This window comes from Aphanomyces astaci, assembly GCF_000520075.1.
Source record: "Aphanomyces astaci strain APO3 unplaced genomic scaffold supercont1.13, whole genome shotgun sequence".
NCBI lineage: Eukaryota > Oomycota > Saprolegniomycetes > Saprolegniales > Verrucalvaceae > Aphanomyces > Aphanomyces astaci.
This window is the reverse complement of record NW_009798276.1, coordinates 88,521-113,140: the sequence shown is the minus strand read 5'-3', so window position 1 is coordinate 113,140 and position 24,620 is coordinate 88,521. Positions and strand designations below refer to the sequence as shown.

General features: G+C 51.1%; 8 protein-coding genes across 15 annotated transcripts; 4 read left to right on the top strand and 4 right to left on the bottom strand.

Moving 5' to 3' along the window:
- Positions 1 to 645: 645 nt before the first annotated feature.
- Positions 646 to 869, top strand: H257_06496 (hypothetical protein; the record flags this gene model as incomplete). Its single annotated transcript, XM_009831730.1, has 2 exons — positions 646 to 665; positions 728 to 869. The coding sequence occupies 2 exons, from the start codon at positions 646 to 648 to the stop codon at positions 867 to 869; spliced, it is 162 nt and encodes a 53-aa protein (XP_009830032.1).
- A 951-nt stretch (positions 870 to 1,820) lies between these two features.
- H257_06495 (hypothetical protein) lies at positions 1,821 to 4,944 on the top strand. 6 transcript variants are annotated; one of them, XM_009831724.1, is made up of 15 exons: positions 1,821 to 2,288; positions 2,358 to 2,458; positions 2,546 to 2,602; positions 2,657 to 2,703; positions 2,754 to 2,945; positions 2,990 to 3,190; positions 3,298 to 3,364; positions 3,420 to 3,469; positions 3,586 to 3,695; positions 3,757 to 3,827; positions 3,875 to 3,931; positions 3,981 to 4,009; positions 4,083 to 4,243; positions 4,317 to 4,665; positions 4,717 to 4,944. In XM_009831724.1, the coding sequence occupies exons 1-15, from the start codon at positions 1,843 to 1,845 to the stop codon at positions 4,828 to 4,830; spliced, it is 2,052 nt and encodes a 683-aa protein (XP_009830026.1). In that variant the 5' UTR covers positions 1,821 to 1,842; the 3' UTR covers positions 4,831 to 4,944. The 6 variants fall into 6 exon arrangements, with proteins under 6 accessions (XP_009830026.1, XP_009830027.1, XP_009830031.1 ...); XM_009831725.1 differs by having other exon boundaries at positions 4,317 to 4,944; XM_009831729.1 differs by having other exon boundaries at positions 3,875 to 4,009.
- Positions 4,945 to 5,265: 321 nt separating this feature from the next.
- Positions 5,266 to 8,214, bottom strand: H257_06494 (hypothetical protein). The gene is made up of 14 exons (XM_009831723.1): positions 8,001 to 8,214; positions 7,887 to 7,936; positions 7,771 to 7,838; positions 7,403 to 7,713; positions 7,254 to 7,340; positions 7,131 to 7,190; positions 6,971 to 7,078; positions 6,714 to 6,893; positions 6,476 to 6,613; positions 6,209 to 6,394; positions 5,991 to 6,068; positions 5,808 to 5,899; positions 5,607 to 5,725; positions 5,266 to 5,531 (listed from the first exon to the last, which is right to left on the bottom strand). Exons 1-14 carry the CDS (start codon positions 8,154 to 8,156, stop codon positions 5,338 to 5,340), a joined length of 1,827 nt encoding a protein of 608 aa, XP_009830025.1. The 5' UTR covers positions 8,157 to 8,214; the 3' UTR covers positions 5,266 to 5,337.
- An 85-nt stretch (positions 8,215 to 8,299) lies between these two features.
- H257_06493 lies at positions 8,300 to 15,307 on the bottom strand. Of its 2 annotated transcripts, XM_009831721.1 has the most exons (11): positions 14,533 to 15,307; positions 14,210 to 14,447; positions 14,055 to 14,149; positions 13,729 to 13,990; positions 13,179 to 13,614; positions 12,388 to 12,808; positions 11,630 to 11,839; positions 11,465 to 11,556; positions 11,333 to 11,384; positions 9,344 to 10,769; positions 8,301 to 9,278 (listed from the first exon to the last, which is right to left on the bottom strand). In XM_009831721.1, exons 1-11 carry the CDS (start codon positions 15,268 to 15,270, stop codon positions 8,371 to 8,373), a joined length of 4,878 nt encoding a protein of 1,625 aa, XP_009830023.1. In that variant the 5' UTR covers positions 15,271 to 15,307; the 3' UTR covers positions 8,301 to 8,370. The 2 variants fall into 2 exon arrangements, with proteins under 2 accessions (XP_009830024.1, XP_009830023.1); XM_009831722.1 differs by having other exon boundaries at positions 8,300 to 10,769.
- A 14-nt stretch (positions 15,308 to 15,321) lies between these two features.
- H257_06492 lies at positions 15,322 to 16,643 on the bottom strand. Of its 2 annotated transcripts, XM_009831719.1 has the most exons (10): positions 16,547 to 16,643; positions 16,425 to 16,480; positions 16,308 to 16,380; positions 16,142 to 16,247; positions 16,047 to 16,083; positions 15,914 to 15,980; positions 15,715 to 15,845; positions 15,618 to 15,671; positions 15,532 to 15,560; positions 15,322 to 15,470 (listed from the first exon to the last, which is right to left on the bottom strand). In XM_009831719.1, the coding sequence occupies exons 1-10, from the start codon at positions 16,620 to 16,622 to the stop codon at positions 15,404 to 15,406; spliced, it is 696 nt and encodes a 231-aa protein (XP_009830021.1). In that variant the 5' UTR covers positions 16,623 to 16,643; the 3' UTR covers positions 15,322 to 15,403. The 2 variants fall into 2 exon arrangements, with proteins under 2 accessions (XP_009830021.1, XP_009830022.1); XM_009831720.1 differs by having other exon boundaries at positions 15,322 to 15,560.
- A 200-nt stretch (positions 16,644 to 16,843) lies between these two features.
- Positions 16,844 to 19,031, top strand: H257_06491 (hypothetical protein). Its single transcript, XM_009831718.1, has one exon. The coding sequence runs from the start codon at positions 16,872 to 16,874 to the stop codon at positions 18,876 to 18,878; it is 2,007 nt and encodes a 668-aa protein (XP_009830020.1). The 5' UTR covers positions 16,844 to 16,871; the 3' UTR covers positions 18,879 to 19,031.
- Positions 19,032 to 19,190: 159 nt separating this feature from the next.
- Positions 19,191 to 20,820, top strand: H257_06490 (hypothetical protein). The gene has a single exon (XM_009831717.1). The coding sequence runs from the start codon at positions 19,232 to 19,234 to the stop codon at positions 20,756 to 20,758; it is 1,527 nt and encodes a 508-aa protein (XP_009830019.1). The 5' UTR covers positions 19,191 to 19,231; the 3' UTR covers positions 20,759 to 20,820.
- A 370-nt stretch (positions 20,821 to 21,190) lies between these two features.
- Positions 21,191 to 23,638, bottom strand: H257_06489 (hypothetical protein; the record flags this gene model as incomplete). Its single annotated transcript, XM_009831716.1, has 8 exons — positions 21,191 to 21,817; positions 21,880 to 21,915; positions 21,964 to 22,088; positions 22,131 to 22,209; positions 22,257 to 22,419; positions 22,470 to 22,542; positions 22,897 to 23,473; positions 23,519 to 23,638. 8 exons carry the CDS (start codon positions 23,636 to 23,638, stop codon positions 21,641 to 21,643), a joined length of 1,350 nt encoding a protein of 449 aa, XP_009830018.1. The 3' UTR covers positions 21,191 to 21,640.
- Positions 23,639 to 24,620: the final 982 nt, after the last annotated feature.

The following is a 24,620-nucleotide window of genomic DNA, read 5'->3' as shown; positions in this document are numbered from 1 at the left end:
TTGTACAATTATGAATTGCTGCGCTGAAATAAATATGTTGAAACTATATATTTACTGTAAACACTCAAAATTAATTTAAATATATGGTTCCCCTGGGTGGTTGTGCTCTAAAGTTAATTAATAATACTTATTATTAATTTACTTAGTACTACCTGTACAGTAGTACGAGTACGACTGTAATACTCCGGAGTATTCATAGTAATTAAGTTACTATTAAAATAGTAACTTAATTACTATGAATACTATTAAAATAGTATACAGTGTAGTATTATACTTATTAAGACTTACTACGTAGTACGGGACAGCATTTAATATTAATACCAACCTTGGACACTATGGTTAATATAATATAATTCTTGAATTAAAAGCGTGGATGACATTAGGATGACATGGGTGAATAATAATATGATCACTTTGCGGGCACCGTTCGGACAATTTCAGTCGGACATACTTGATATTTGTATTGGACTTAAGGGAACATATTTTGTCCGAATGAAATTGTCCGAACGGAATATGTTCGGACATACTTGTGTATTGTATACACCCGCAAAATTGCGCGCACCGCAGCGTAGAGGAGGTCGTGTGTATAATTTTGTGCAGGCGGTGCCTTGCCGAGGAGAGAGCCCCAATCGTACACTTCACCGAATGTCCAATCGATTCCTCTTGTCGGGAAAAGCGGCAGGTAGGCCGTAGGCCGTGCCGCACCCATGTGTGACGCCGTTTGTAGACTGGATCCGCATGTGCCTCCATCAAAAGTGTGTGGCCATCCACGACAAGCCACCCCCCGCATCGCAAAGGAGTTGGAGGAGACCAAGAAGAAGAAGCGGAAGGACCAAAAAGTGCTCGTCAACACGGGGGCGTACTATTAATACTGTAGTAACTGCACTACTACTAACTTACTAACAGTAAGCTCATATTTTTTTGGCGCGCAGAGCTCAACATGTAGCCTTGGCCACATAACGTACCAGTTTATGGTGCAGGGACAGTTTAAGGTTCACTCTAATTGGCCAATGGAAATGCTTGATTTTTGGAATAGCCAATCGAATCATTAGAACATTGAAATCACCAAAACCTAAGCAAAAACAGCATACAAATTTTAAGCTTAAACCGTGCTCCATAAACCGTCCCTCTTATTTTGCCTTGACTGGAGTGGAAATCGAAGTAAATAATGAACGCTAAGCTGATATCTATTCGCTGCCAAACCAATTAAATAATCAGAAGAATGCCCAGCCTTTCGGCTTCATAGAGCACTTTTCATAATTGAAATCCCAGTCCTAGAGACGAGTACACCCGCTCAATCAGGAACACAACCGTTCGTAAATAGGTAGTTGTTGTACTGTAGTGGTATAGTAAGCCTTACTATATTACAATACTACTAGGAGTACTCGTCATTCTACGACAAGGTCTCTATCAAGTACAGTACACCATAAATTGGCCATCTACGTTGTAGCAACGCTATTACGTACAGTTGTAGGCATGGCCGATGAGTTTTTTGCGTGGGGTGTAGCGTTAGAACACGGACCATCCTTGTCAATACTGTTGTGTTTATTCTAAACTGGAGCGACATGGAGAATTAATTAATCGACAGAACCACATGTACAGTAGAATCGGCAGACGGATTTAGCCAATCAGTTTGCAGAAACCATCATCAACGTCGAATTAGTGTGTGATTTCAATGAGTGTGATACCAATCACCATCAATCGATAGATTGGGCGAATCAGCACAAAAGTCCAAATTTTGGGTACAAATTTCGGGTAAAAGGACAATGCTATACTAGTATTGGGTACATGGTGTGACTTGTTAGTGATAGATTGTAACGTTCAGATCGGTTTCATGCTGTGATGAAGCTGCACTCAAAGCCGGCGATGGTGCGAAGTCCGACGACGCGACTGGCGACCACAAAGTCATCGTCATTCAAAGAGAAGAAGAACATCAGCGTCCATGTCGAGAGCCCAATTCAAGTAACCACTGTCACCGAAGAGCCACGCAACGAACAACTGATCGAAGAACCAGCACATTTGTCGTCGAAAACGGTACCTGAGCCCCCACAACCTCGTCGCCCCCTGCCAAAGCACCGTGTGAACACCCTCGCAAAAGTCAAAGGCGTCGACTACCTCCAAGGCGGTCGGCAGCCCATCCCCCCCATGACTCTGCATGGTCGCATCCTCACCAATGTCGACCCTCGGTCTCGCGAACGTGCCCAAAAGCGATGGGATGCGCTTCGAGACGTCGTGAGTCGCACGCCAGAACTGACCCGCATCACACAAAAGCTCCAGGAAAGCATCCGGTGTGAAATTGGATTTCTATGATAGTATTGTATTTACGAGATTGGAAAAAACAATTTCGACTTCGATAGGATATTGAAGATGGATCCATGTGACCGGCGCGACACTGACATTGCTCACTTGTACTCGTGGCTCATGTCACAAGAGAACTTGAGTCCGCTCTTTCAAACAAGTACGGAAGTGCCACGTATCGTCGTCTTTCATGACGGCATCCCCCCCCTTCCTTCGTTTTCTGAAGTCCTGCCTTGTTGTGTACTAGTGCCCGAGAAGATGGGCAAGAATATTTGCCGGGAGCTCGAGTTCCTCCACCTCCGAAGTAATCAATGCTGTGACTGATGTTATACAACAGTGTTGTCTTCACGGTCTGTAGGTAACGATGTTGTGGTGCATCAGGGCGACGTGGGCTCGACGTGCTTTGTACGAGACTTCAAGCGCCATATCCTTATCCTAATAGTTCCATCGTCTAGATCTTGATCAGCGGATTAGTGGCAGTGTTTGTGCGAAGTCCAGACGAACAAGAGCGCTTCACCCGTCTCGGCCTTCGCAAGTGCTACCCCCCGGACCCGTCGACGAGTCTGCAGCACTTGGCCGATCCCAGCGCCTCCAAGCCAACCCCCCCACCCTCCATAGACCCCATCGTGCAAAGGACCGGTTCCCAGGTCCCCGCTTTCTCTCGAAATATGTCACTTACACGTACATGCAGAACTTCCGCGCGGCGGCGATGAGCTTTGGGTCCAAGGTGGCCTCCCTCAAGCCCGGGGCCACGTTTGGAGAGATCTGCCTCATCGAGCCCGACTCAAGGCGGACCGCCACCGTCCTCGTCGACGGCGCGTGCAGCTCGGCCAACTTTATCGTGCTCACGTCGTCGTCGTATACAAAGATGACTGCGACCCAGAAAACAGAAGTAAGGGGTCGTGTTGTTGTTCATGTATATGTGTATATGCGACATGGTATATCTCTACGATATACTAGCCTAAGGTTTTGACATGCAAATGTGATATTGATGGACAGGGCACGATATCGGATCACATTGCGTTTCTCCACCAACTATTTATCTTTCGAACGTGGTCGAAAATGCGTACGTCAAGAGTGGTGGTCGAACGGGATAACGTCATCGATGTGAGTGAATGTAGAACTCATGCGGCTGGCGTCGTCCATGAGATACATGGTGTTTTCCCCACAGGTTTGACTTCATAGTGTCGTGACCGTAGAGTTTATAACGTATATATTATATATATATATAGATAAATTTGTATGTGCAGAGGCACTATGGAGATATTCTCAAGTGTACTGTGATAGCAATTCCTGCAGCGCAAGAACGCTGACATTGAGTACTTTTACATGATCTTGAGCGGCGAAGTGCGGGAAGTGAGCAGCATTGTGTTTCAGCAAGTCAATCATGTTGGCGGGTAAGACACTATGGATGAGTGAGTTGCCAACAAAGCTGAAGCTCCACCACCCATATTCTAGGGGAACAAAGAAGCTCACAGAACACAAAGTCACGGCCGAGCTGACTTATATTGGCAAATATGATGTCGTTTGTACGAACCAAGTCACTTTTGATATCACGTCGAGTCACCAATGTTAGGCGAAGGATTGGTCTACCCGCGTAAACTACACCTGAGCCCAGTAGACATTCGCGCCGGTGGCTTTTTTTCCCTTGCATTTAACCTGGTGACATCTTTTCTTCGTAGAAACCACAGTGTGTGCGCTGGCGTTGAGTGTACGTTCGACTACGTATCGCTGTTGTCATGTCGAGTTTGATCTGATATACCAGCATTGCTTTGCTCGCGTAGAAAAAACTGTTTCAGCTGTCGATCTTGAGCGCGGCGCAGCTGCATCAAAAGCATGTGGCGCACACGCTGCGGGTGCTCGAGCAAGTTAGCGACGCCCGTCAAAAGTGGCGGGAGGCGCGCATCAACCAGGCCACGGCGTACCCCGACCTACTCATTAAAATGTACACTTGTTTACATGCTCGTTGTATGAGATGATGCCATCGATTCTGATGCTTTTCCTCCTCGTCGGGTTAGCACATCCAAAATGATGCGGCTGAGCGGCAACTTGTGCATGCAGTGCGGCCGGTGCACCCACATCGCAGGCGACTCGGTGTGTCTCTTTGATGCGTTTCTGAAAGCGCACGAGCCAAAGCCTGTCGAGCGGCAGTACTTTCATCACCTGTGCAAGGACAAGACGGACGAGCCGGAAGACAGCGGCAGGTCTCCGTCCCCGCACAACCACCACGACCACGTGATGATGGTCGCCGCCGCCCCCGCCCTCGCCGCAGACGACACCCGGCTGTCTGCGCACCGCCAACTGCTTGCCGAACAATGGACAGAGGCAGCCAAACATGGCATTTCCCCTAGACGACCCGCCACCACCGTAAGTACAAGGAGATAGTACGTCGGTAGCTCCTGGCCAATCGTTTCATAGGACTCGACGACTACCATGACCACACGTCGACCGAAACCAAACGCTAGAGACAGAGGCAGCATTGCCGCCGACATCGAAGCCGTGCGGACATCATGGCCGTATGCGTCGCACTGAACATTACGTCAACCAATACACAACGACGTTGGGTTCATGATGCGCTAGATATGGTTTTTTTGTGTTCGGGGGTAGAAACTCTTGGATGTCGTCGGATTGTATTCAATGTCCAAGCTAAGCCGGGGCGTCGCTCTAGCTAGAACAATTCTGCGACACAGAATACCCCCATTTATCTAGTACTACACTACAGTATTATACCTGTGCAGCATTGGCATCATTGACGCATGCAGTGCGGACGCCTTTGAACCGACAATAAGATCGTTGGGCTAGGACAGACGTGTATCGTTTGTTGGCTTCCTTGCCTTCAATCTCTGACGTGGCATTCGCGCTATTTCCTGCGAAACGTCTCTCCGCCTACCATGTTATTGCTGCGTTCAGAGTGTTCTCATTGCGAAAACGAGCTGGCTTGTCACGGCAGTTGCAATGGTAACAACATGACCAAGATGTAAACAGATGTACTATCAAGCGATTTTATTTCTGGCTACTGTATTCTTCTTCTCTCAAAATCTACATGACCAAGCACGTGCAGCCAGGGACTTGCGTGTTGTTCTTATCCCAGTCGGCGTACTTTTTGCCCGACGGCTGGATCGACACCTTGCCTCGGATTGACCCTGCCTTGATACCAGCGCGGACGACAGGCACGTCAAACGGTACGCTTTCGCCAGGCTCGTAGCAGTCGGGAAGGTACACGACCGCTTGGCCTACGAAAGAATGCAATCATTACAGCCAACGCTAGTAGTGAATGCCACGAGGATTGATGCAAGCAGTAACGTTACCGAGGGGATCGTCGGCTGACGTGGCGTCCCAGTCCATGATCACGAGCACGAGGTGTAGTCGAACGAGCTGGTTCAGCTGGCACTTGAGCTGAAGGGCCGGAACTTGACCATCGTCCCACCTACAAATTAGTAGCATTGCTTAACTAAACCAACGCGACTAGTACACTATTAATATATTTACATATATACTGTATGCCGTACGTTGGATTTAGCGTGTTTTTGAGAACTGCCGTTTGTGGGTGTTTGTTTTCATCTGGCAAGAGCAGGTCTGGCACGGCACAGTAAAATTTGATCTAGATGGATTTTATATATTTGTATGAGAAATAATATCACATGTACATCGTATCCTCTGGAACTATATATATATATATATATAGGTCGTACGTAGGGATCGCTCTGGCCGTTCATGTCCATGGCGTCCAGATTCGTTGCCGACACGTCCGACAACTTGATTTCAATCACCTACAAGCAACAACATCATATTGATTTCACACCTTGTCGCCATGTCGACATGAATGGTGTATTCCCATAATTATTTATTACTAGTGTTCACTATATAGTTCTTATTTATAGACGTTGTATTCAATATATATCGTGCTTACGTCGTGGGTGGAGGTGTCAGGCGACGGCGTCGGCAGCGGGCGCACGTCGAAGGCCGCGTACACGGGCTTGTGGTCGCTCGTGCTGATGTCTGGCACACATGTGTATGCAGTCAGCGTCAAATTCGACTCGAAACCAGGCAGCGACTTCCACAGCACGCGGTCGCAGTAGGACGGCACCCGTTGTTGCTATACATCGCACGTTTCATTTGTCAACATATATACTAGTATTTCGATGGCAGAAGAATATGTGTTATCAAGTTGTGTTACCGTAAACTCGTGTTCTTTTCCCCGAAGCCGCTTGAACGTCGGCGCGAACTCACACGGCACCGTGTGCCACCCCGCGAGTACCTTGTTGGCATGCATCTGGTGCTGCAACTGGTCGTTCGCATAGAGTTTACCGTACTCCTAAACGTGATTGTAAGTAAAGCCATCAACTAGAACATCTTTCGTATAGTATGATGTAGCAGGGACGATTCGTTCAAAGTAGGCGGCTGGCGCGTCTTACTTTGCGAGTGACAAGATCGTGCACGGCGGCCCAATGCTCCTCCTTGGTCATGTCCTTCGGGTCGGTATACCCAAGGTGCACGCGGTAGTTCATATCCCCCATCCAGAACGCATGGTCGAACTGGTGGTCCAGCTCGATCCCTCGCTGGCCCACGCGGGCGCCGCTCAGAATTTCCGACACCTAAAACATCAGATAGTTACTACTACCTACGAAATGTGTTGCTGCTCTAGGATAGAGCAACTACGTCGCGAACGTACGTCGCTGTTGCGCCGCTCGAGAAACTTTTGCGCTTCGTGAGCTGCCAAGTGACAGTTGACAAAGCAAAACGACCGCTGGTCCACCACCAACTTGACCACGACGCCACCCTGTGAACAATGTATGTCAGTGCCACTTTGTCATCCAGAATGTTGGTTTTACCTTGTTGCCAATCACATTGCCGACGCCCGTGGCTTCGGTGATCTTCTCCACGTCCGACACCTACATAGTTGTGTGGTATCGTTCGTTTAAATTCGGTCCTGGTATGGATTTCGTAGGTCGCACCGCGTTGCGGGTATGCACAAAAACTGCCAAGCGAATCTCCATGAGCTCCACAGCCCCCGCCACCATGTAGTCAGCCCCCAAGTGCTCCTTTCAACAAGCGCTCATAGTGAGTAGGGGTATGTATATACATACAATGCAGCCTCCCGTACGAGTAGCTGGACAAAGAACGGGTACGATTGAGCCGATGTCGTGGTGCTGGCTCGCCGCGTGAGGTCACTGAACGACTGCCGTAAACTCTTGGACGCCCGCTTGAGCGACGACGGCGGGGGCGGCGCCCCTTTGGCGTCGTCCAAAACGACATCGTGGAGCTCGATGTCGTGGGCCGCTTCTTCGTCGTCGTCCTCGTCGTCGTGCTCGGGTACAGCTTCGACGCAGTCTCGATGTGTAGGGGACGACGATGCCTTCTTCTTGTACGTACTTTCTTGCAGCCCAATGGCCACAATGTCGTAGTCGCCTCCACCTGACAACATCCCCATTTAGTAGTTAGTTAAGTGTCATACTAGAACATTCGAGCGACCTTCGGGCACCCATGACTTGATGCCTGCCGGTGTCGCAGGAGGCATCTTGTTGCCGACGTTCCACGTTCTACGACATTTGCAAGTTTACCGACGTGGAGCTAGGGTCATTCAGTACCCCGTGAAGATTTTCAACGTGCGGGGCTCGATCGCAGACACTGGTGGTTTCTATTCAAGAACGACGGGTGTGTTGAAAGGATGTATCATGTGGCCAGACTAAACAGGTCATTACGGCTGCGGTGGCTGCCTTTTCCGCCAGTTTTTGGAGGAATGCATTGGGGGACTTGGAAGGCGACGGTGGCGGGGCGGTCGGCTTCGCAGGCGACGACGGGGCACCACCCGCAGGGGGGACGGGCGAGTTGGATGGGCCAGAAGGGCTGCTTTGCATTCCTGGAGAACGAAGTGCACTGTGCCAGGTAGGTAGGTATCTCTATATCTATCTCTACACTCATGTCGGAGTGCTAATTATAGACTGTTGGAACCGTTCCCCCCAACAAGGCTCAGCGTAACGGCAGCTCGATACAGAGTGCATTGGAGTAGAAACTCGTTTTATTAGGTTTAATCTATATCATCATTCAAATGCGATCTAAGATTCTTCTCCTCTATAGCAATGGAAGCAAGGCTACTAAAATGCACTTGGCGCACAACACAACAGCGTTGAAACGCTGGGTTTTGCCGGGATGCCTGTGACACTGTGCACAGGGCCCAAGGGTCGCCTGCAACACTACGTCGGTCGTCTTGTCGTCGACGTCGATCGATACCATTGGCCCGATGCTACGTCGAAGCAAGTCCAGAGTTAGAGGTGTACCTCGAGCATTCACATGACGGAGGTGCTTGAGGGCGGCAAATGTGGACGGGACGGACGTGAGCAACGTCGCGGTCACGTCCAGCTCTTGCAATGCGTGCAGCTGGCCAAACAACAGCGGCAACTCTGTCACATGATTATGCGACACGTCTAGCACGCGCAACTGCGACAGCGTCACGATCGAGTCGGGGAGACACAGCAGCGAATTGCATGATACGTTGAGGACTTGCAAGTGTACGAGCGACTTGAAGAGGTCGACTGGAAGCGTGAGAAGGCAGTTTCGAGACAGATCCAGCTCGCGAAGGTGGGTCATAACCAGCAAACACTGCGGGAGGTGAACGAGGCGACTTCCTGGCGTAGCGTACGATGTGGGGGGGATGCTGTCAGTTGGGGGGGCGGGCGGAAGAAGTCCACGTTGACGTAATAGCTGCACGACGGGGGTTAGGTGGGCCACGACGAGCTTGGACGTCCCCATCGCCGTGTCCACCGCCATCGCCAAGGTGAAAGGCAGAATCGCCAGAGGGTTAGCTATCGTAGCCGCCTTGATATACGACTTCAACCGGGGAATCCCGGCTTTGGTCATAGCTTGGAGCTCAGTGTGCACTGCCACTTGGAGAAGACACGTGTCGCCTGATATTACCGCCATGCACTGCTTTAATGCACTCGTGAACGTAAACCGATCGCGATCGCTTGAAAACGCACACTCTATACACATGTTGTGGCAATGCGAGTCTACCTAGTACTACTACTAGTACTACTAGTGTACGTACTTGCATATGCGACAAAAAACGGGGGGTACACGGCAAACTCGGTGGTGAATCGGGCAAACACGCGGGCGTGGAGGGGCTCGGGGAAGGACGACACGTACCGACGAAACATCCGGAAAGCAAAGCGACGGGACGGGGGCTGCAGGCACCACTCGACGGCGGGCGCCACGGACGGCCACCGATGACGTGGCACGTCGTCCTGGCGTTGAAGGAACCGACGGAGTACTTTGTCGCCATCTCGACCGAGTTGGATCGCCCAGTGCAGGCGAAGGGCCCACAGGTGGTGCTGGTCCCCCGTCGTCAATCGGCTAGACACACTGGGCCGTTCCAACACCCAATCAAGGTGCTGGCTGGCGACCGCAGGACCTTCCAGCCGCCCCATCGCATGGAGAAGGCGCACCCCGTACGCTACCCCCACAGTCGATTCGTTCGAGTTGAGCGCTTCCGTCCACTGCAGCAACTTCGTCACAACGGTCTGCGCATCGAGGACCAAGTGGGCATGCGTCATGTCGAGCATACTCGCGTACATTTGAGCGTCGTCGTCTGCTTGCAATGCCCGCAGGTGCTGAATCCATCGCTGCGCCGCCGTCTCACAGCAAGGCAAGTCGATAGACAACAGCGTCGTGGCGATTGAAAAGCATAGCCGAGGGGGAGAGGCGCCATGCATGTGATCTTCCAACGTCGACAGCAGGGGCGCCACGTTGTCGGTTGCAGTTTTGGTTGCAGTTGCTTGGACGACCACTTGATTCAGCCGGACGATGGCCACGGCCACATGATTCTGGCCCAACGACCTCGTCATGCGGTGGATCACAGACTCGAACGCAACCACATTCGGCAGCGGATGCTGGTTCACCACGTCTCGAACGAGTGTGACAGAGTAAACAAAGTCGTACACGTCCACTTCTTCATGCACGTCTTCTGCCACCGTTCCCAACACCATCAGGTCCATATACACGAGCCAGAGAGTGGCCAGTTGGTCTTGGTCAAACCCCGCCGTGAAACCAGACGTTTTGTCGTCCAGAATCGACTCCAACAGCTGGCGGCTTTGAGCTCCTTGCCCCGCGTCCACATATAGGCGGCACCACCGCACCACCAACTCGAATACATCATGGGCCATTGTCGCGGTTGGGGGGTGGTGGTTGTGCTGGGTGATTTTTTCAATGGCGAGCCGGAACAGACCTGCGGCGGCACTGACCGACCCGAACGAATGGTGGTCTAGCCGACACAGCCACAACTTGGCCGAGGACGGAAGGAATTGCATCGCTTGGTCGGCAAGGTCGCTCCATCCGTCCTTGGCATACAAAGCCAAGTACAATCGCCACAGCACTTCGCTGTATAAATTCGCTTCGATCTCCAGTGCCCGCGCCAGAATGTGCACCGCCTTGTCCACGTTGAGCGTCTCACGAGCATGTCGTTTTGACCGCATCACCTGCGCATGTTCCAATATATGTATGTACACATAGAGTTGGTGTAAGCATCAATCAATTCAAGAGTATCATGAACTTGCTATTGTCAAGTCGATTCGACAATTGGAGTGTTTGGGTGCTCAATCGAATGAGCAGAAGCAACAAATCGGCAGACAATCGATATACGACCAATCAAAACCCAGAACACAAATCCACTAGCCAATCAACCAATTCAACATCGAATTAGTATGTGACTTCAATTAGTGTGACGAATTTTACATACAAAAGTCAGGACACAGAATCGTCGATGGATTTGGCAAAGAATCAGCACAAAAGTCTAAATTTGAGATAAAAGGACAATACAAATTTCCCAATTCTGCGCGAGTTGTAAAAAACCGATCACAAATCCCGAAATTTCATTGGCGGTCGCAATGCTGTACTAAGCAGTTGACGTAAAAAGACAAAAACATGTAGACTATCAACGACAAGCAATTTTAGACTGACCAATACGAGCAATTCGTGATCGGTTTGGTCAGCGTGCTTCGATTGAAAGTAATATAAAATCATATAGTTGTGGTAGATTTACCTGGATAATCTGAAAGACTTGAGACTGGCACGACCACGAGCCCACATCGTCTCTAGTAGACACATATTTTTTTTAATTATTCAAGGTAATGGCATTATTATCAAAATCATAAGACGATCGCGGCTTCCTTACATGTTGGGCAAGTCCACGTCTACATGGAGCAAGGCGAGCGCCATCCACGCGTTCACATCGTCAGGATGCTGTGCCACTTGAAGCTCCAGTTCCTGTAGATTATATATATATATAAATCAAAACATAGTCAATATCCAGTGGCGAAATATATAATATATATCGTACTTGAACATGCGTTTGCGTACAGTCTTTCGAGTAGTATCGGTCAAAAGTGCTGAGTTTGTCGGTGGTGGCGTCAAGGGTCGAAGCCGGCTGCAGCACCAAAAAGTCTTCGCCTTCGACTAGTTCAGATGGTGGAGCCGCCACATCGTTCATTGGTTTGCCCGTGGATAATCTCGCAGGACTCTTTAGCGGACCCCGTCGAATTCCTTCGTCCTAAGAACACAGTATTCGCCGCATTATATTGCTTATTCTACACTCGAGCGATGTGCCTAATGTATCGACGCAACACAAAATGTGTGCAGAAGCACTTAGCCAATCAGAATGCAGGAAGTCATCAGCTCAAGCAATCAACAAATAATTAGTGTGTGACTTAACTTAGTGTGATGCGCATCGCTGCTGGACATTTTTCAACATGCCACATGTCCGTACCAAAAATCGATAGATTTGGCAAAAAACAAAATCAGCACAAAAGTCCAAATTTTGGCTAAAAGGACAATATTTTTCTTTGTTCTAAACTGGAGCAACAAGGGAAATGACCAAACGTACAAAGAATGTGCAAGTGAATTGAGCCAATCAGATTTTAGGAAATCAGCACCAACACCTAATTAGTGTACGACATGAACTTCGTGAGATCGCCATCACCACAGGACACATTTTTTATATACAAAATCCAGTCCAAACAATCGATATCGATGGATGTGGTGAATCCGCACACAAGTCTAATATTCTTCAATAAAACGACAATATATATATATATATACCTCGACTAAAAACTGCAGCCCAAACCCTACGTCGGTGGTCGCTCGAAGTTTGGCTAGCGGGTTCACGATCGAGCAGAACGACGCTTGGATGTTTGTCGGCAACATCTGGTCCTCGTTCAACGACGGTTGTGCGTCGGCAGTAATAGAACGCAAGGTTCGCGGTGGTTTCGATGTCTTCTCTTTGATAAACAGCAAATCAGTGGACGAGGCACCGGCTGCGTTTTGAAAGGTCGTCACAGCAAGGTTGGCCAACCGCTCGGCGTCGTCGGCATCCGTCGCCGAGGTCGGATCTTGGTGTGGGAACCACCGGTGCATGAGCTCTCCGTACGCCGCGTCGGGTGAGATCAAGTACTGGCGCTCGTGCTGGTACTCGCACTTGTCATCGTGGCACACGCCATTCAGTTCAAACGGGCACAGAACCCTGTGCAACAGGACACACACACACAGGTCATAATATACAAGCCACCGGGTCTATATATATATTGTCAAGTCGATTCGAAATTAGAGTATGGGGTTGGGATGCTCCATCGAATGAGCAGAAGAACCAACCAAATCAGTAGACGACAATCGATCGACCAATCAAATCCAGAACACGAATCAAGTAGCCAATCCAAATCCACTCACTTCGACCATGTCAACATCGAATTGTAGTGTGTGTGATACTTCAATTAGTGTGACACTGGACCATTTTGACAGACAACAATCCATCCAAGCAATCGATCGACAGATTATTTGGCGAATCAGGTCACAAAAGTTTTCGTAAAAAGGACTATCATACTACTACTACGTACTTCATCGGGTCCACATGGTTCGAGTACGTGGCACTCAGCAGCGACGGCTGGACGGAATGGGTGGCGGTATATGCTGGATGGAAGCGGTAGGCGCGGATTTGGTCAAGGGGAGATGCGTCGTCGATGGAATACGGCTGCACGCGTCGCGAACATGTCGTAGTTGTTATGGTGGTGGCGGCAGGGGTAGCCGCCGGCGTGCCAGACACTCCACTCGATAACGATGCCATGTACAAGTCTGCGACCGACAGACTTATGTCGGACGTCCGCGCAGGTCGAATGATGCCACCACGCAGCAATGCCACCACCTCCACGTCGGCCAAGAAGGCTTGGGCGTGTACGACGTCCATCGCAGAGGACGTCGATTCAAGGCGCGAGGCGACGGCCACGGCGGCGCTGAAACGTTCGCGGATATACGAGAGATGCGTGGCCAAGTGCTCTATCCCACACACCAGTTAGAACATCATGTACAAATATATATATATATATATATATGCATGCTATGGACACTAATGGTTTTGAACACGAGAGACAGCAACCATCAACACCCTACCTGCTGTGGACACCTCTGGCGGGAGAAGCCAGCTCAACGACAGCGGTGATGACGACAGCGGCGACGTAATGTCGGTGGATCGGACAGTTAAGAGCCCCGATACACAAGCATCGAACAACGGAAACGCTGACAAGACCCTTGCCAAGTCTGTTATTGGAGGAGCTTGGTCCTGATCGTAGCTCGCCACTTGGGCGACCGCGGCGGACACGTCGATGCCAGCATACTGTTGGAACTGGGTTTCCAATGCATGGAGTGCGATGGGCTATGGCAGCCACGAGTGACGAAAGGACAATAGCTATGGAAGGATGATAGTAGGCGTGTATTACATGATTGGTCTGGACGAGCCATCGCGTGCACACTCGAAACAGATGCGACACTAGGTCTGCCATGGTTGCCAAGACCAACGTCGAGTCCTTTGGCACTAGTTTCAAATGTCAAGCGCCGCCATTTTTCGCTGGATTTTGGAATTCCGTCGACGTACATGTATACATGTGGGGTTCCAACAGAGGACGTGTGGTCGCCGTCGCCGTCGGCGGAGGGGCGTCGTGGCGTCGCGGCCGCTTCAAAGTCCGTTCCCGCTGCAATGCCAATGTGTTTGGTCGTGGGGGAAACTGCTTCCGATGCGATAGTGGTTTGCTTGGCGGCAACGGGCGGTTCGGCGGCAGCTGCTGGTCCTTGAGCTCGGCCAATTCCAACCTCGCCCTTGCCCTTTGTTGTTTCTAAGCGCGGTGGATTAGTCTAGTCGACTTGGCCAACTTGTATGATGATCATGCAAGAGACCACATGATTATTGATTAAGGATACCTTTAACGTCTCGTCGGCCGTCTTTTGAAGCTCCAAAAGCTTTTCGCGCCGTGCAGCTTTGGCGCGTTCTTCTCGCAGCTTCTGAAGCAGCTTCTGTCGCTCGTTGGACATTGGGTTTGTCGTGACGGCGGAAGATGGAGACGCTAGCGGCGTTGGTGGAGTCGAATTGTTGTTCATTGGGGATGCCAGAGGGCCGGCTGGCGTGGGTTCGTGGCTTGTAGGGGCAGCCAGTGGAGGCGGCAGGGTCGACCTATTCGTTGGAGACGCCTGTGGAGTTGGTGTGGGTAGGTTGGTTGTAGGGGTAGCTAGAGACGTTGGCGGGGTCGAATCATTTGTTGGAGATGTCAGCGGCATTGGTAGGGGTATGTCCACCACTGAAGGTACGTCGCTACTTGCCACACCTGTGTCCGAGTGTGACTCTTTCGGGTGGACGGGCACCGCCGACGATACTTCAATCGGACGAGGTCGTTTGACGACACTTTCCTCACTCGCAATGTCCATATCCATTTCTTGGGATGGATCTACAACGGCGACGGACTCGGTTGTCGTTGAAGGACGGGGACGCTTGCGGTTGTTGGCGGCCTCGTTCGTACCATGTTTCCGTGCAACAGCCAGTCGGTGGTTCCAGAGTCCGAGCTCGGCTTCACAGATGCAGAGCTCTTGTCGCAACTCATCTAGCTCCTCCTCTATGCTTGCTGATGGAAATGATTGCGTTCCACCTCCACCTATTGCCGTCATATCGCGGCAACGTGTATCCCAACGAGGTATATTCGTTGCACAACTCAAAAATGCAGTATGACAGGACCTCTTTTATTTTATACTGCAGGCTGAGAATACTATTTTTCACAGACCACAGGTATCAAGTGTCTACTCAACGGTACACACTTTTTTCAAGCTTGAGCGGGTCGATGTACGGGGTGCTTGATTGAATGGAGCGCCTACACACACGTGCATGAAACATGCTCATACACCGCACGGAAATTTCATATTCCATCATACTGCTGTGGGGCGACGCCCAGGACGTCGGCCTACGTGAATACGCCAACGTTAGCTCGTCATGACCTGAAGTATCTCACAACTACGACCTTTTTCTTCCGCTCCACATGCTTGGACTCGGCTGCCACTTGGCGCCGTTGTTTCTACGCAAAGTTTCTTACAACGAATGATGAAGATTGGGCTCACTTGATGCCACCGCCACTCATCTTCAGTCATGATGATTTGAAACTCAAACTGGCCTTCCAGTTGCAGTGTGTTTTCCACCGGGCTTCGGGTGGAATAATGTCCCGGTTCCTTGAGCGCAATGTAATTCAAGTCTGCGACAATTCCATATAAGCTCACGAAGATTGAAACACTTTGCAGCGACAACGACATGAAATCGTGCCTTGGCTTGCCATGGCTTGTCGCCACGTCGGCTTTCGAGCTTCCCATCTGTACAAGGGCTTAACCTCCTATCAGTTGTGTGTTCATGCGATTGCAAGTGTGAGAAGCGTTGGCATTGAGGTCAAGCGTGCTACCTGCGTCGGCTCTGGCGCTGATTTCGCGCTTTTCGGTCTAAGGGCGCCAAACAATGATGGTGACGATCTCGTGACATAAGACATTTGTTTCGCACTCGTGCAAACGGCTGTTGTACTCTGCGACAACGGGAGTCGATTTCAAGTCAATGCAGACATCACGTAAACGAAAGAGCTGGCGGTCCACGACGATGACGCGGGGATCTATGCAGTCGAACAAAGAACCGTCATGCTTCACAGGCAAGAGTTTCATTAGGCTTCTACCTTCTGCAAACTCCCGTCTCATGGCATCGACGTCATCAATGCGAGATTGAAGCGATAACAGAAATGCATGCATCTAACATATCGATGGAGCCTGCGAACGTCGATGTAATAACCGACCTGTTCATCTGAGTACAACACTTTGTACTCGGGGGCGAGTTTTACGAGGGTATCCACTGCAGTCAGACGATGACATACGTGGCAAACTGTGAGGTGGTTTACCATAATGAAGGAGGGTTTACCTTCTTTTACCAGTGTAGGTAAACGCCGAATGTCTAACTTGGACCATTCGACGGCGGTCGTGGCGGTCGGTGGCATTTTCGAAAGGTCGCGCCCAAGATCGGCAAAATATGATCCACATTCTAGGAGACCGTCATTCCATATCGCCAAGCTGTCCAATCATTTCAAGAGGTAGAAACGACGAATGGATTTATCGTATTTCCCAACTTTTGACCAATCATATCGCATTGTGTTTTCCATTTCATTTTGTCCAATCCAGTGGTGGCTTGGTAAGTGGAGGGAAATCCACACAAGTTCAACGTTTCGACAGGAGTGGCGGCGACAGACATGGCGAAGAAGGTGTCCAAGACGGCAATCTTTGATGGTACTGGCAAGGGTGACGAGGACATGCAGATTCGCATCAACGAGTCCTTTGCGAAGAAGTACGACGAGCAGAAACGGTACGAAGAGCTGCAGAACCTCAAGCACGCGGACTTGAGTGACGACTACGACGAGTCGGATTCGGAAACAGACGACGAAGACGGCGACCAGTTGACCGAGGAGGTGGACAAGGACATCGCGCGGACGCTCAAGCTGATCCGCAAGAAGGATCCGTCCATTTACGACACGTCCATCACGTTCTTTCAACCGGGCGAAAGTGATGACGACGACAGCGACGGCAACAGTAGTGACGACGACGCCAAACTGACTAAATCAAAGCAGAAAAAGGCCGACAAACCGTTATATTACAAGGACTTGGTGCGGCAACAAGTGCTCGCGGGCGACGTCGACGGGTCAGACGTGTCGGACGACGACCAGGCTCCGTCGACGGCGACCACAACGTACGCCGAAGACCAAGCGCGCCTCAAAGGCGAGTTCCTTCAATCGTTGGCGGCTTCTGGGGCCGACGGCGACGATGAACTGGACGGCGGGCTCTTCATGAAGCGCACCAAGACATCAGCGGAGACCGAAGCCGACTTGAAAGAGTACGAAGCGTTCAAGGAACTGCACGGCGACGAGATCACCAACCCCGACGAGTTCTTGAACAAGTATTTGAAGAGTGGGGTGTGGAAAGAAGGCCACAAGACACGCAACCAGCACAACCACCGGATTCAAGCCGAGGATGCCGTTGACGACTCGGAGGACGAAGAAGCACTGGACAAGGCGGACGCGTTCGAGCATGCGTACAACTTTCGGTTCGAAGAAGACGGCGGCGGCCAGATCCAGACGTTTTCTCGGCACATTGACGACTCGTTGCGTCGAAAAGACGATAAGCGCAAGGTGGCGCGCGAAGAGCGGAAGGCGCGCAAGGCACTGGAGCGGCTGAAGAAGGAGGAGGAGCTGCGCCGATTGAAGAACCTCAAGCAGGCCGACATCGAGGCCAAGCTGGACAAGGTCCGCGCTTTGATGGGCGACGACACGGGCAAGTTGACGGCGGAGGACATCGACGGCGCGTTCGACCCTGCCGAGCACGACCGCCGCATGGCCGAAGTGTTTGATGACGACTATTATGGCGGCGACGACGGAGACAAGCCCACATGGAACGACGACGATGATGTGTTTGGCAAGTTGCCAGAGGAATATGAAGTAGAAGAAGGCGAGGCGAATTCGGAACATGATGACGACATCGAGGACGAAGCCAACTTGGACGAGATGGAAGAAGGCGACGGCGATGAGCACGGCGAGGAGGACGGGGACGAGGAGGAGAACTCGTTCAAGCAATCCGAGTTGGATGCCAAGAAGAAGAAGTACTTGGACGAGCTGTACGCCCTCGACTATGAAGACTTGATTGGAGACCTGCCCTGCCGCTTCAAGTACCGCGAAGTGGCCAAGAACAACTACGGCCTCACGACGCAGGATATTTTGCATGCAAATGACCAAGAACTCAAGGCAGTCGTGTCGTTGAAGCGGCTGGCGCCGTTTGCAGACCGAGAGCACTCGGTGAATCGACGAAAGGTGCAGCAGCTGCGCAAGGTGCTCAAGGAACGCAGCACGAACAAGAAGACTTGTGGTGGCGCGACGGCGGAAGAAGGCGTGGACACCCCCGCGGCGGTGACAGAGGTCGAGCAAGGTGCATCATCGAACAAGAAGAAGCGAAAGCGAAAAGGGAAGAAGACGACGGACGATGGGGACGATACCAAGGAAGGTACACCCGAAGTGGCCGTGAAGGATGACGCGGAAGATGCCGCCAACGACGAGAAAGACACGACGGCGGACGACGCCACCGCGCCGGCCAAGAAGAAGCGAAAACACAAGAAGAAGGCCAAGAAGACAAGCGCCGCAGCAGCCACACCGGCAGCAACTCTATCCGCCTCTCGATTAGAATCGTATCGGTTGAAACCTCTCAAGAAGTAAGGCCAATTGATATGTCATGTCCATCCTCTCAAGAAGCGATGGTGTCGTGTCTGCGTACCGGCACACCAGTTCCATTTTGCCACAACGTACTTCGAACTTCGTGGGAAATGCCACGTGTTATATTTCCAAATTATTTTAATATACTACTTCGACGTACTTAGTATCTTTTTTGTTGATTCATTAAAATGAAACTAATACACGCGATAAGTCCGATTAGTAGCCATTATATCAAGCATCAATTTTATGCTAGAATGAACAAAATGCTTAAAATATTTCAGAGAATTACGACACATATCGAAGTTCGAAGCGGTAGGGCAATCAAGCATAAAGAAACCAAGGCACGACGTGTGACGATGTCAGGGCGTCGAGTAGGCAACGGCACGGCGGCGTCAAGCTCGTGGCCGCAAGACATTGATATAGAGCACATGTACGGTGAATGCCAGAAGCGCATGGAGCGGGCGGTGGACCACTCAACGGACTTTACAAACTGGGCATTGGTATCGTCTCACAAGTCCCAGGTCCGCGTCTACCAAAACGAACGGAACGCGTCCAACCAGCAATGCGCCATGCGGTTGGTGATCCAGGTGCCTGGAACAGTGCATTCGTCCGTGGACATGCTTCGACTCTTGGACAGTCCAAGCTTCCGCCTCATCATGAAGGAAATGCACGGGAAGACGTTCATCGACGGCGAAGTCCTGCATGCCGACGGTCCGAGGCATAACGACTCCGAGTCGTCGCTGGCACTCAAGTGGATTGCGCTCAACACGGGTACCATGTTCACCAAGCCAAAGGAGTTCCTCTACTACGAGTACTGTGGCGTGCATCACTCGAGAAAGTACGGTCCTGTGGGCGTTGTGTTTCTCGAGTCGTACGACGGTGTGGGCGCCAAGTACGGCATCCGTGCGCGGCCAGACAGCTTCAAACTCGCGACGTTCGATCCGAGCTACTTTATCATGACTCCGTCTGCCGAACCCGGGAAAACGGTGATCACCCTCACCGTGTCCAGCAAGAAGGCGGGCGGGTCGAATCTCGTGAGCCCGTCGCTCAAGACGCTCATGCTCAAGTACACGGCCAACTTTGCCAATCTCGAAGGCCTCGCGCGGACGTCCATGAGTCTTCCGAGCAGCAGGACCCAGTCGAACACGATGCCGGACGTGTCCCCGCCGCCGTCCCGCAACCCCGACCACATCATTCCCGCCCACCGCGCGTCCGAGCCCCCCCCGCCTCGTCCGGCCTCGCTCGCGTCAGACACGTCCGCCAGCTCGGCACCGCCACACACGAGCAAGAAGAAGCCCCCGTCGAAGCGGCAAGAGTTCATCAATTCGGACTTTGAAGAGATCTGCCACTCGGCCATGCAAGTGCTCAACTGCCCCATGGCTGGCATCCGCACTAACTTGTTTGAGCTTGTGCATTACGACCCCAATGTGAACCCGGCGAACATGCCCAAGTCGCTGCCGACGTTCCGCCGCATGGCGCAGAGCGGCAAGCCGTGCGTGGTGCTGGACGTCAACTCGGACAAGCGCATCAGCGTCGACCGCCGAGCCACGTCGCGCATCCAGTTCTTCGTGGGGGTGCCGCTGACCCTCGAGAGTGGCGAGTGCATCGGAGATATCTGCGTGGCCGACGTCAAGCCGCGCAAAATCATCGACTTTAACGCACTGGAGATCCTCAAAGTGCTCGCGCAGTCGGCGACGCAGTACATGAGTGCCGCAGAGTACTTGGCCGAGTTCACAGACCTCCCGAGGGACATGGAACTGAATGGGCAACTCAACCGAAGGAAGGAGCCTGTCGTTCTCCCCCGTGCCCCCCCCCCGATGGCTGAGACCTCCTATGCTCACCATCAGTCTTATGACGATTACATCCAAGAGGACGAGTTCTAAGTCTTATCAACCACAAGATAAGGAACCCCATAGTGTCAATGCATTGGTTGGTTGGTATGGTGATATGATCGTCTGCACCGACTCATTTGCAGTGTTTGTCATATCAAATAGAAACCATAACATGCCACACTCATGTTATGGTTTCTATTTGTGGCCCAGCGTGTACGAGCAGTTGGAAAGTCGAAAGTGTTGTCAATCGAGCGAAATGTGCTCCTGAGAACGGTGGTGGGTCTGGCAATAATCTCACTGGGATCGTTTCATGTATATGTTATGGTTGAGTCAGATTTGAACTCATTCTGGCCCTGGGCTAGACACCACGACATGCCGTTTTGAGTGTGTCGAGTGCTTTGCAAGGCCCCATATTGGCAAGTTTACAAAGCAACCGAGCAGGAAGAGACACTACGAGAACGAACTGTACAGTATATGTACACTGCGCCATCATCCGATTAGACCTTTGATACAGCGATCCTTGGTACACGAGACTTTTCATTTACTTTGATGGGGTGGCAGTGGACGTGGTCGTCGTCCCGCGCACACGGCGGCGACCGAATACGCGACGCGCCACCACAACTGGATTTTCTCGGCCAAGAGCATGTCTGATGGATGTTGATGGAGTGTCTTGGGGGGAGGTGATAGCAGTGCGGGCTGGAGGTTCTTCCGCCGACGGGATCGCAATGTAGACGTAGACGACGGAGCGATGGGGGTGTCTGGTGTCGTGGGCTTCACGTGGCTGATCTGCCGAGCGTCGTGGAAGAGCTGGCGGAGTTGCTGGGAAGCGAGGCCGACCACGCGGCAATATGGAGTCGCGAGGCGGTCGAAGGCAGCGCGCAGACGGCGGATCTGCAGCGCCGTGTACTCGACAACGAGCGGACTAAACCGCTTCTAAGCAAGTGGAACGTCTAGTAGATGCGTGCTAGTAGGCGCTAGTACCTCTGAAACGCGGAGAGAAATGTGACGATGGAGGTGGTCGAGGTCTTGCAGCTCGTCTTGGAGTTGTACGAGGACGTGCCGGTGGTGGAGGAACTGGAGCAGGGTGTCGGACAGCAAGTCTACTTCTTGCTATTGAAAATGTATATGAATATGACAAGGACATTTGACGCCATGGAGGGCGACAGACCGACCTGTGGAAACGTAGGCCCTTGAAGCAGATTCAGCATCTATGGGTAAGCAGCGTCGATCGTGCATGTATGACATAGGCAACGTACACCGAGGTTGGCGGCGGTGAATGGGGGCGGAATGTCTGCTGACTGAAGCACCGCAGATGCCCATGAGCCTTCGAGACTACCGCCTTCGTCACTCGGTTTGGGTCGCTTGACGAGTGGTTCCATGTCTGGTGCATTATGACGAGGAGCAGAAGCAACATCGAATGTACCGTTCTCCATGACGGGACTTGCTTGGGAAGCATGCTGTCGCTGTTCTTGCACCAACGCCACCTCCTTCCGCATAGCAGACTTGGGGACACTTGTGAGGTCGATTCCTTGGAAAGAGGATTGCGTACCTCGAATGGAAGCAGAGGTGAATGAAGAAAAGCCCGCAAGTCCAAGTCCAGCACAGTGCAGAATCCACAGATCTCACACATAACCAGACCGTCTTGCATCGCGTCGAGGTCGATCAGCGACCGGCAGCATTCGCACGGAACGCTTCGTCGCCGACACACAACACTGCATTGCGTAGTTGTAAATAGGGTTTCTCATGTAGGTAGGAGTCTTACCATTCCACGGCGTATTCCGTGCATCTTAGTGGGCCTTTCGGGACGTGCACTGCCCGCGGTGGACGGTCCGAGCCTCGGCAATCACCGTTAGCACATTCATTCCAAGGCATTGCGAATAGTACTGCATAACACTATTTTAGAACACTACACTATTAATACACGACAGTAAATGGTAGCGACAGTTTTAATAGTGTTAGGTACACAAAATACTACCAGTATTAATAGTAGAATACTACGTAGTAATATGAATTCAGCTTTGCTACAGATATAACGATATTTACATTTGAAGCGTAGCGATCGATGTAAGCTTAGTGCCATGAATAAATAACGTAGTTTCCCATCAGATTAATCAAGAATGGCAGGTAGATGGAACGAGTGGCCGTGAATGCCAAGCGACTTGTCGACTGGAGTCAGCTGTTGAAGATACGAGTATACAACGAATCGTGCGAGGCGTGGACAAGGTCAAGGAGCGGCGACGACTGGTAGGCATCGTGCAGGGGCCGATCCTTCTTTGCATACAGAATCGATTCCGCGAGCGGCGCAACTTGCGCGAGAAGTTTTGCGGATTCAAGGGGGCCGATAACGTTAAGGCGGGTGGCTGCGCTAAGCAGGTCCCGAAGGGTCACAAACAGCAGAAGGCGTTGGGTCGTGATGGCGTTAACGCCAAGGGAAGCGCAGACGAAGCCCAGAACGACGACGTGGTGTCCATGCACTTTTTCGCGCTTGACGCGATGCAGCACCGACGAGGGGGGAGACGACGCGCAAGCGACGCGAAGCATGGCGGATCCTTGAGCGATCGAAGCGCGCGCTGCTACGTGGTTGGTGAGCATGGCATGCGCCAGACTGTCGAGGTGGACGAAGGAATCAAGCGAAGTGGCGGAAGCATGGGCCACAAAGACAAATGGTAGGAGCAAGTTAGCCGTTTGATGCAATGACGTGACGAGAAAAGCTTGGAGTGTGATGCTGTTGTGGACGATGTTGGCTTGAACAGCGGACTCCAGGCCCTACGAGGGAATATGTGGAGCAGGGACATGTGTGCGATGTCCTACCTGGGAGTGCGCAAAGCCACCTGTTGGATACATAGAGTCGGCTAATTGCCACACTAGCCACTCCATCTTGAGAAGGCAGGAAGGAAGTCTCGGTTGGATTGAGATTTGTTGAAACTGCATTTCTGTCCAATCAGCGAATTAGCATGGCTTTCTGTATAAATTATGTCCAATCAGCGAATTAGAAGACAAAATAAACAGAAAATCTGCCTGTGCTGCCGTCGACTGTCATTCATATGTTTGACATGAGCAATCGCCGGCCGCATGCGGGAACTCCCCCAGATCGTCAACATCGTCGTGTGTCTTGTCGCTGTGACGAGGCTCATGGTGTCAAGAACTTGTCCTTGGGCAGCGAACGGCCCGCCAGTGTGGGATGTGCCATGCAAAGGATCCCCGGAAAAGTGCAATATTCGACAGGGAGGTCTGGCAGCAGTAACGACAACGTCGACGACGTACCCTCCATCGATCACGATCGACTTGAACAAGCGACGCATTGTCGTGTTGATCTCCAATTCCCGGCACTCGACTCCCTGCACGATCATCAGAAATATGTTCCACTGCATGTCGATCTTGAAGCGTCGCTACTTCGAAGTATGTATTACCAGTATAATACTTCTTCGAAGTATTATTTTAAATAATATTGTGCCTAGGATTATTTTAAATGTCACCTTCTGCTTCGACTTTATTTTCACGACTTCAATTGTCCATACACGTGATTTATTGGTGTCAATGAAACGACCCAATACTGTAATACTATGAAATACTATTATTAATAATAGTATTATTAATAGGTAGTAGCATTCTAATTGCAGTGTGGCGATCTCGAAGCGTCGCGAAAACCATACCAGTATACTTCGAAGAATTAAATCTTTAAACCAGCAGCTGACTAACTTCCAATATTACTGATATCAATACAATTGGACTGTAGTGCTTCCGAAATAGTTTTTTAATTCGTCAGTAAATGTCAAAATATGCATGCACTTTGCTACTAATTAGATATATCTATTCCAATCAAGAAATCAGCAACTTCGAAAGAGACTAGGTTACGGATAAAAAATGCAGTAGCCGATCATTTAAATCCTATGGCAGAATAATACGAAAGGTC

Coding starts and splice junctions, on each gene's coding strand:
- H257_06495 (XM_009831724.1), top strand. CDS start 1,843: ATGAAGCTGCACTCAAAGCCGGCGATGGTGCGAAGTCCGACGACGCGA. Junction 3,365..3,419: donor TCGAACGTGGTCGAAAATGC/GTACGTCAAGAG, acceptor GAGTGAATGTAG/AACTCATGCGGCTGGCGTCG. Junction 3,696..3,756: donor CAAGTCAATCATGTTGGCGG/GTAAGACACTAT, acceptor CCCATATTCTAG/GGGAACAAAGAAGCTCACAG.
- H257_06494 (XM_009831723.1), bottom strand. CDS start 8,156: ATGCAAAGCAGCCCTTCTGGCCCATCCAACTCGCCCGTCCCCCCTGCG. Junction 7,341..7,402: donor CGTTCTTTGTCCAGCTACTC/GTACGGGAGGCT, acceptor GCTTGTTGAAAG/GAGCACTTGGGGGCTGACTA. Junction 6,614..6,713: donor ACGATCTTGTCACTCGCAAA/GTAAGACGCGCC, acceptor AATCACGTTTAG/GAGTACGGTAAACTCTATGC.
- H257_06493 (XM_009831721.1), bottom strand. CDS start 15,270: ATGACGGCAATAGGTGGAGGTGGAACGCAATCATTTCCATCAGCAAGC. Junction 14,448..14,532: donor CGGCCGACGAGACGTTAAAG/GTATCCTTAATC, acceptor CACCGCGCTTAG/AAACAACAAAGGGCAAGGGC. Junction 14,150..14,209: donor GGAACCCCACATGTATACAT/GTACGTCGACGG, acceptor ATTTGAAACTAG/TGCCAAAGGACTCGACGTTG.
- H257_06492 (XM_009831719.1), bottom strand. CDS start 16,622: ATGCCACCGACCGCCACGACCGCCGTCGAATGGTCCAAGTTAGACATT. Junction 16,481..16,546: donor ACCTACACTGGTAAAAGAAG/GTAAACCCTCCT, acceptor GTCTGACTGCAG/TGGATACCCTCGTAAAACTC. Junction 16,084..16,141: donor TACAACAGCCGTTTGCACGA/GTGCGAAACAAA, acceptor TGGCGCCCTTAG/ACCGAAAAGCGCGAAATCAG.
- H257_06491 (XM_009831718.1), top strand. CDS start 16,872: ATGGCGAAGAAGGTGTCCAAGACGGCAATCTTTGATGGTACTGGCAAG.
- H257_06490 (XM_009831717.1), top strand. CDS start 19,232: ATGTCAGGGCGTCGAGTAGGCAACGGCACGGCGGCGTCAAGCTCGTGG.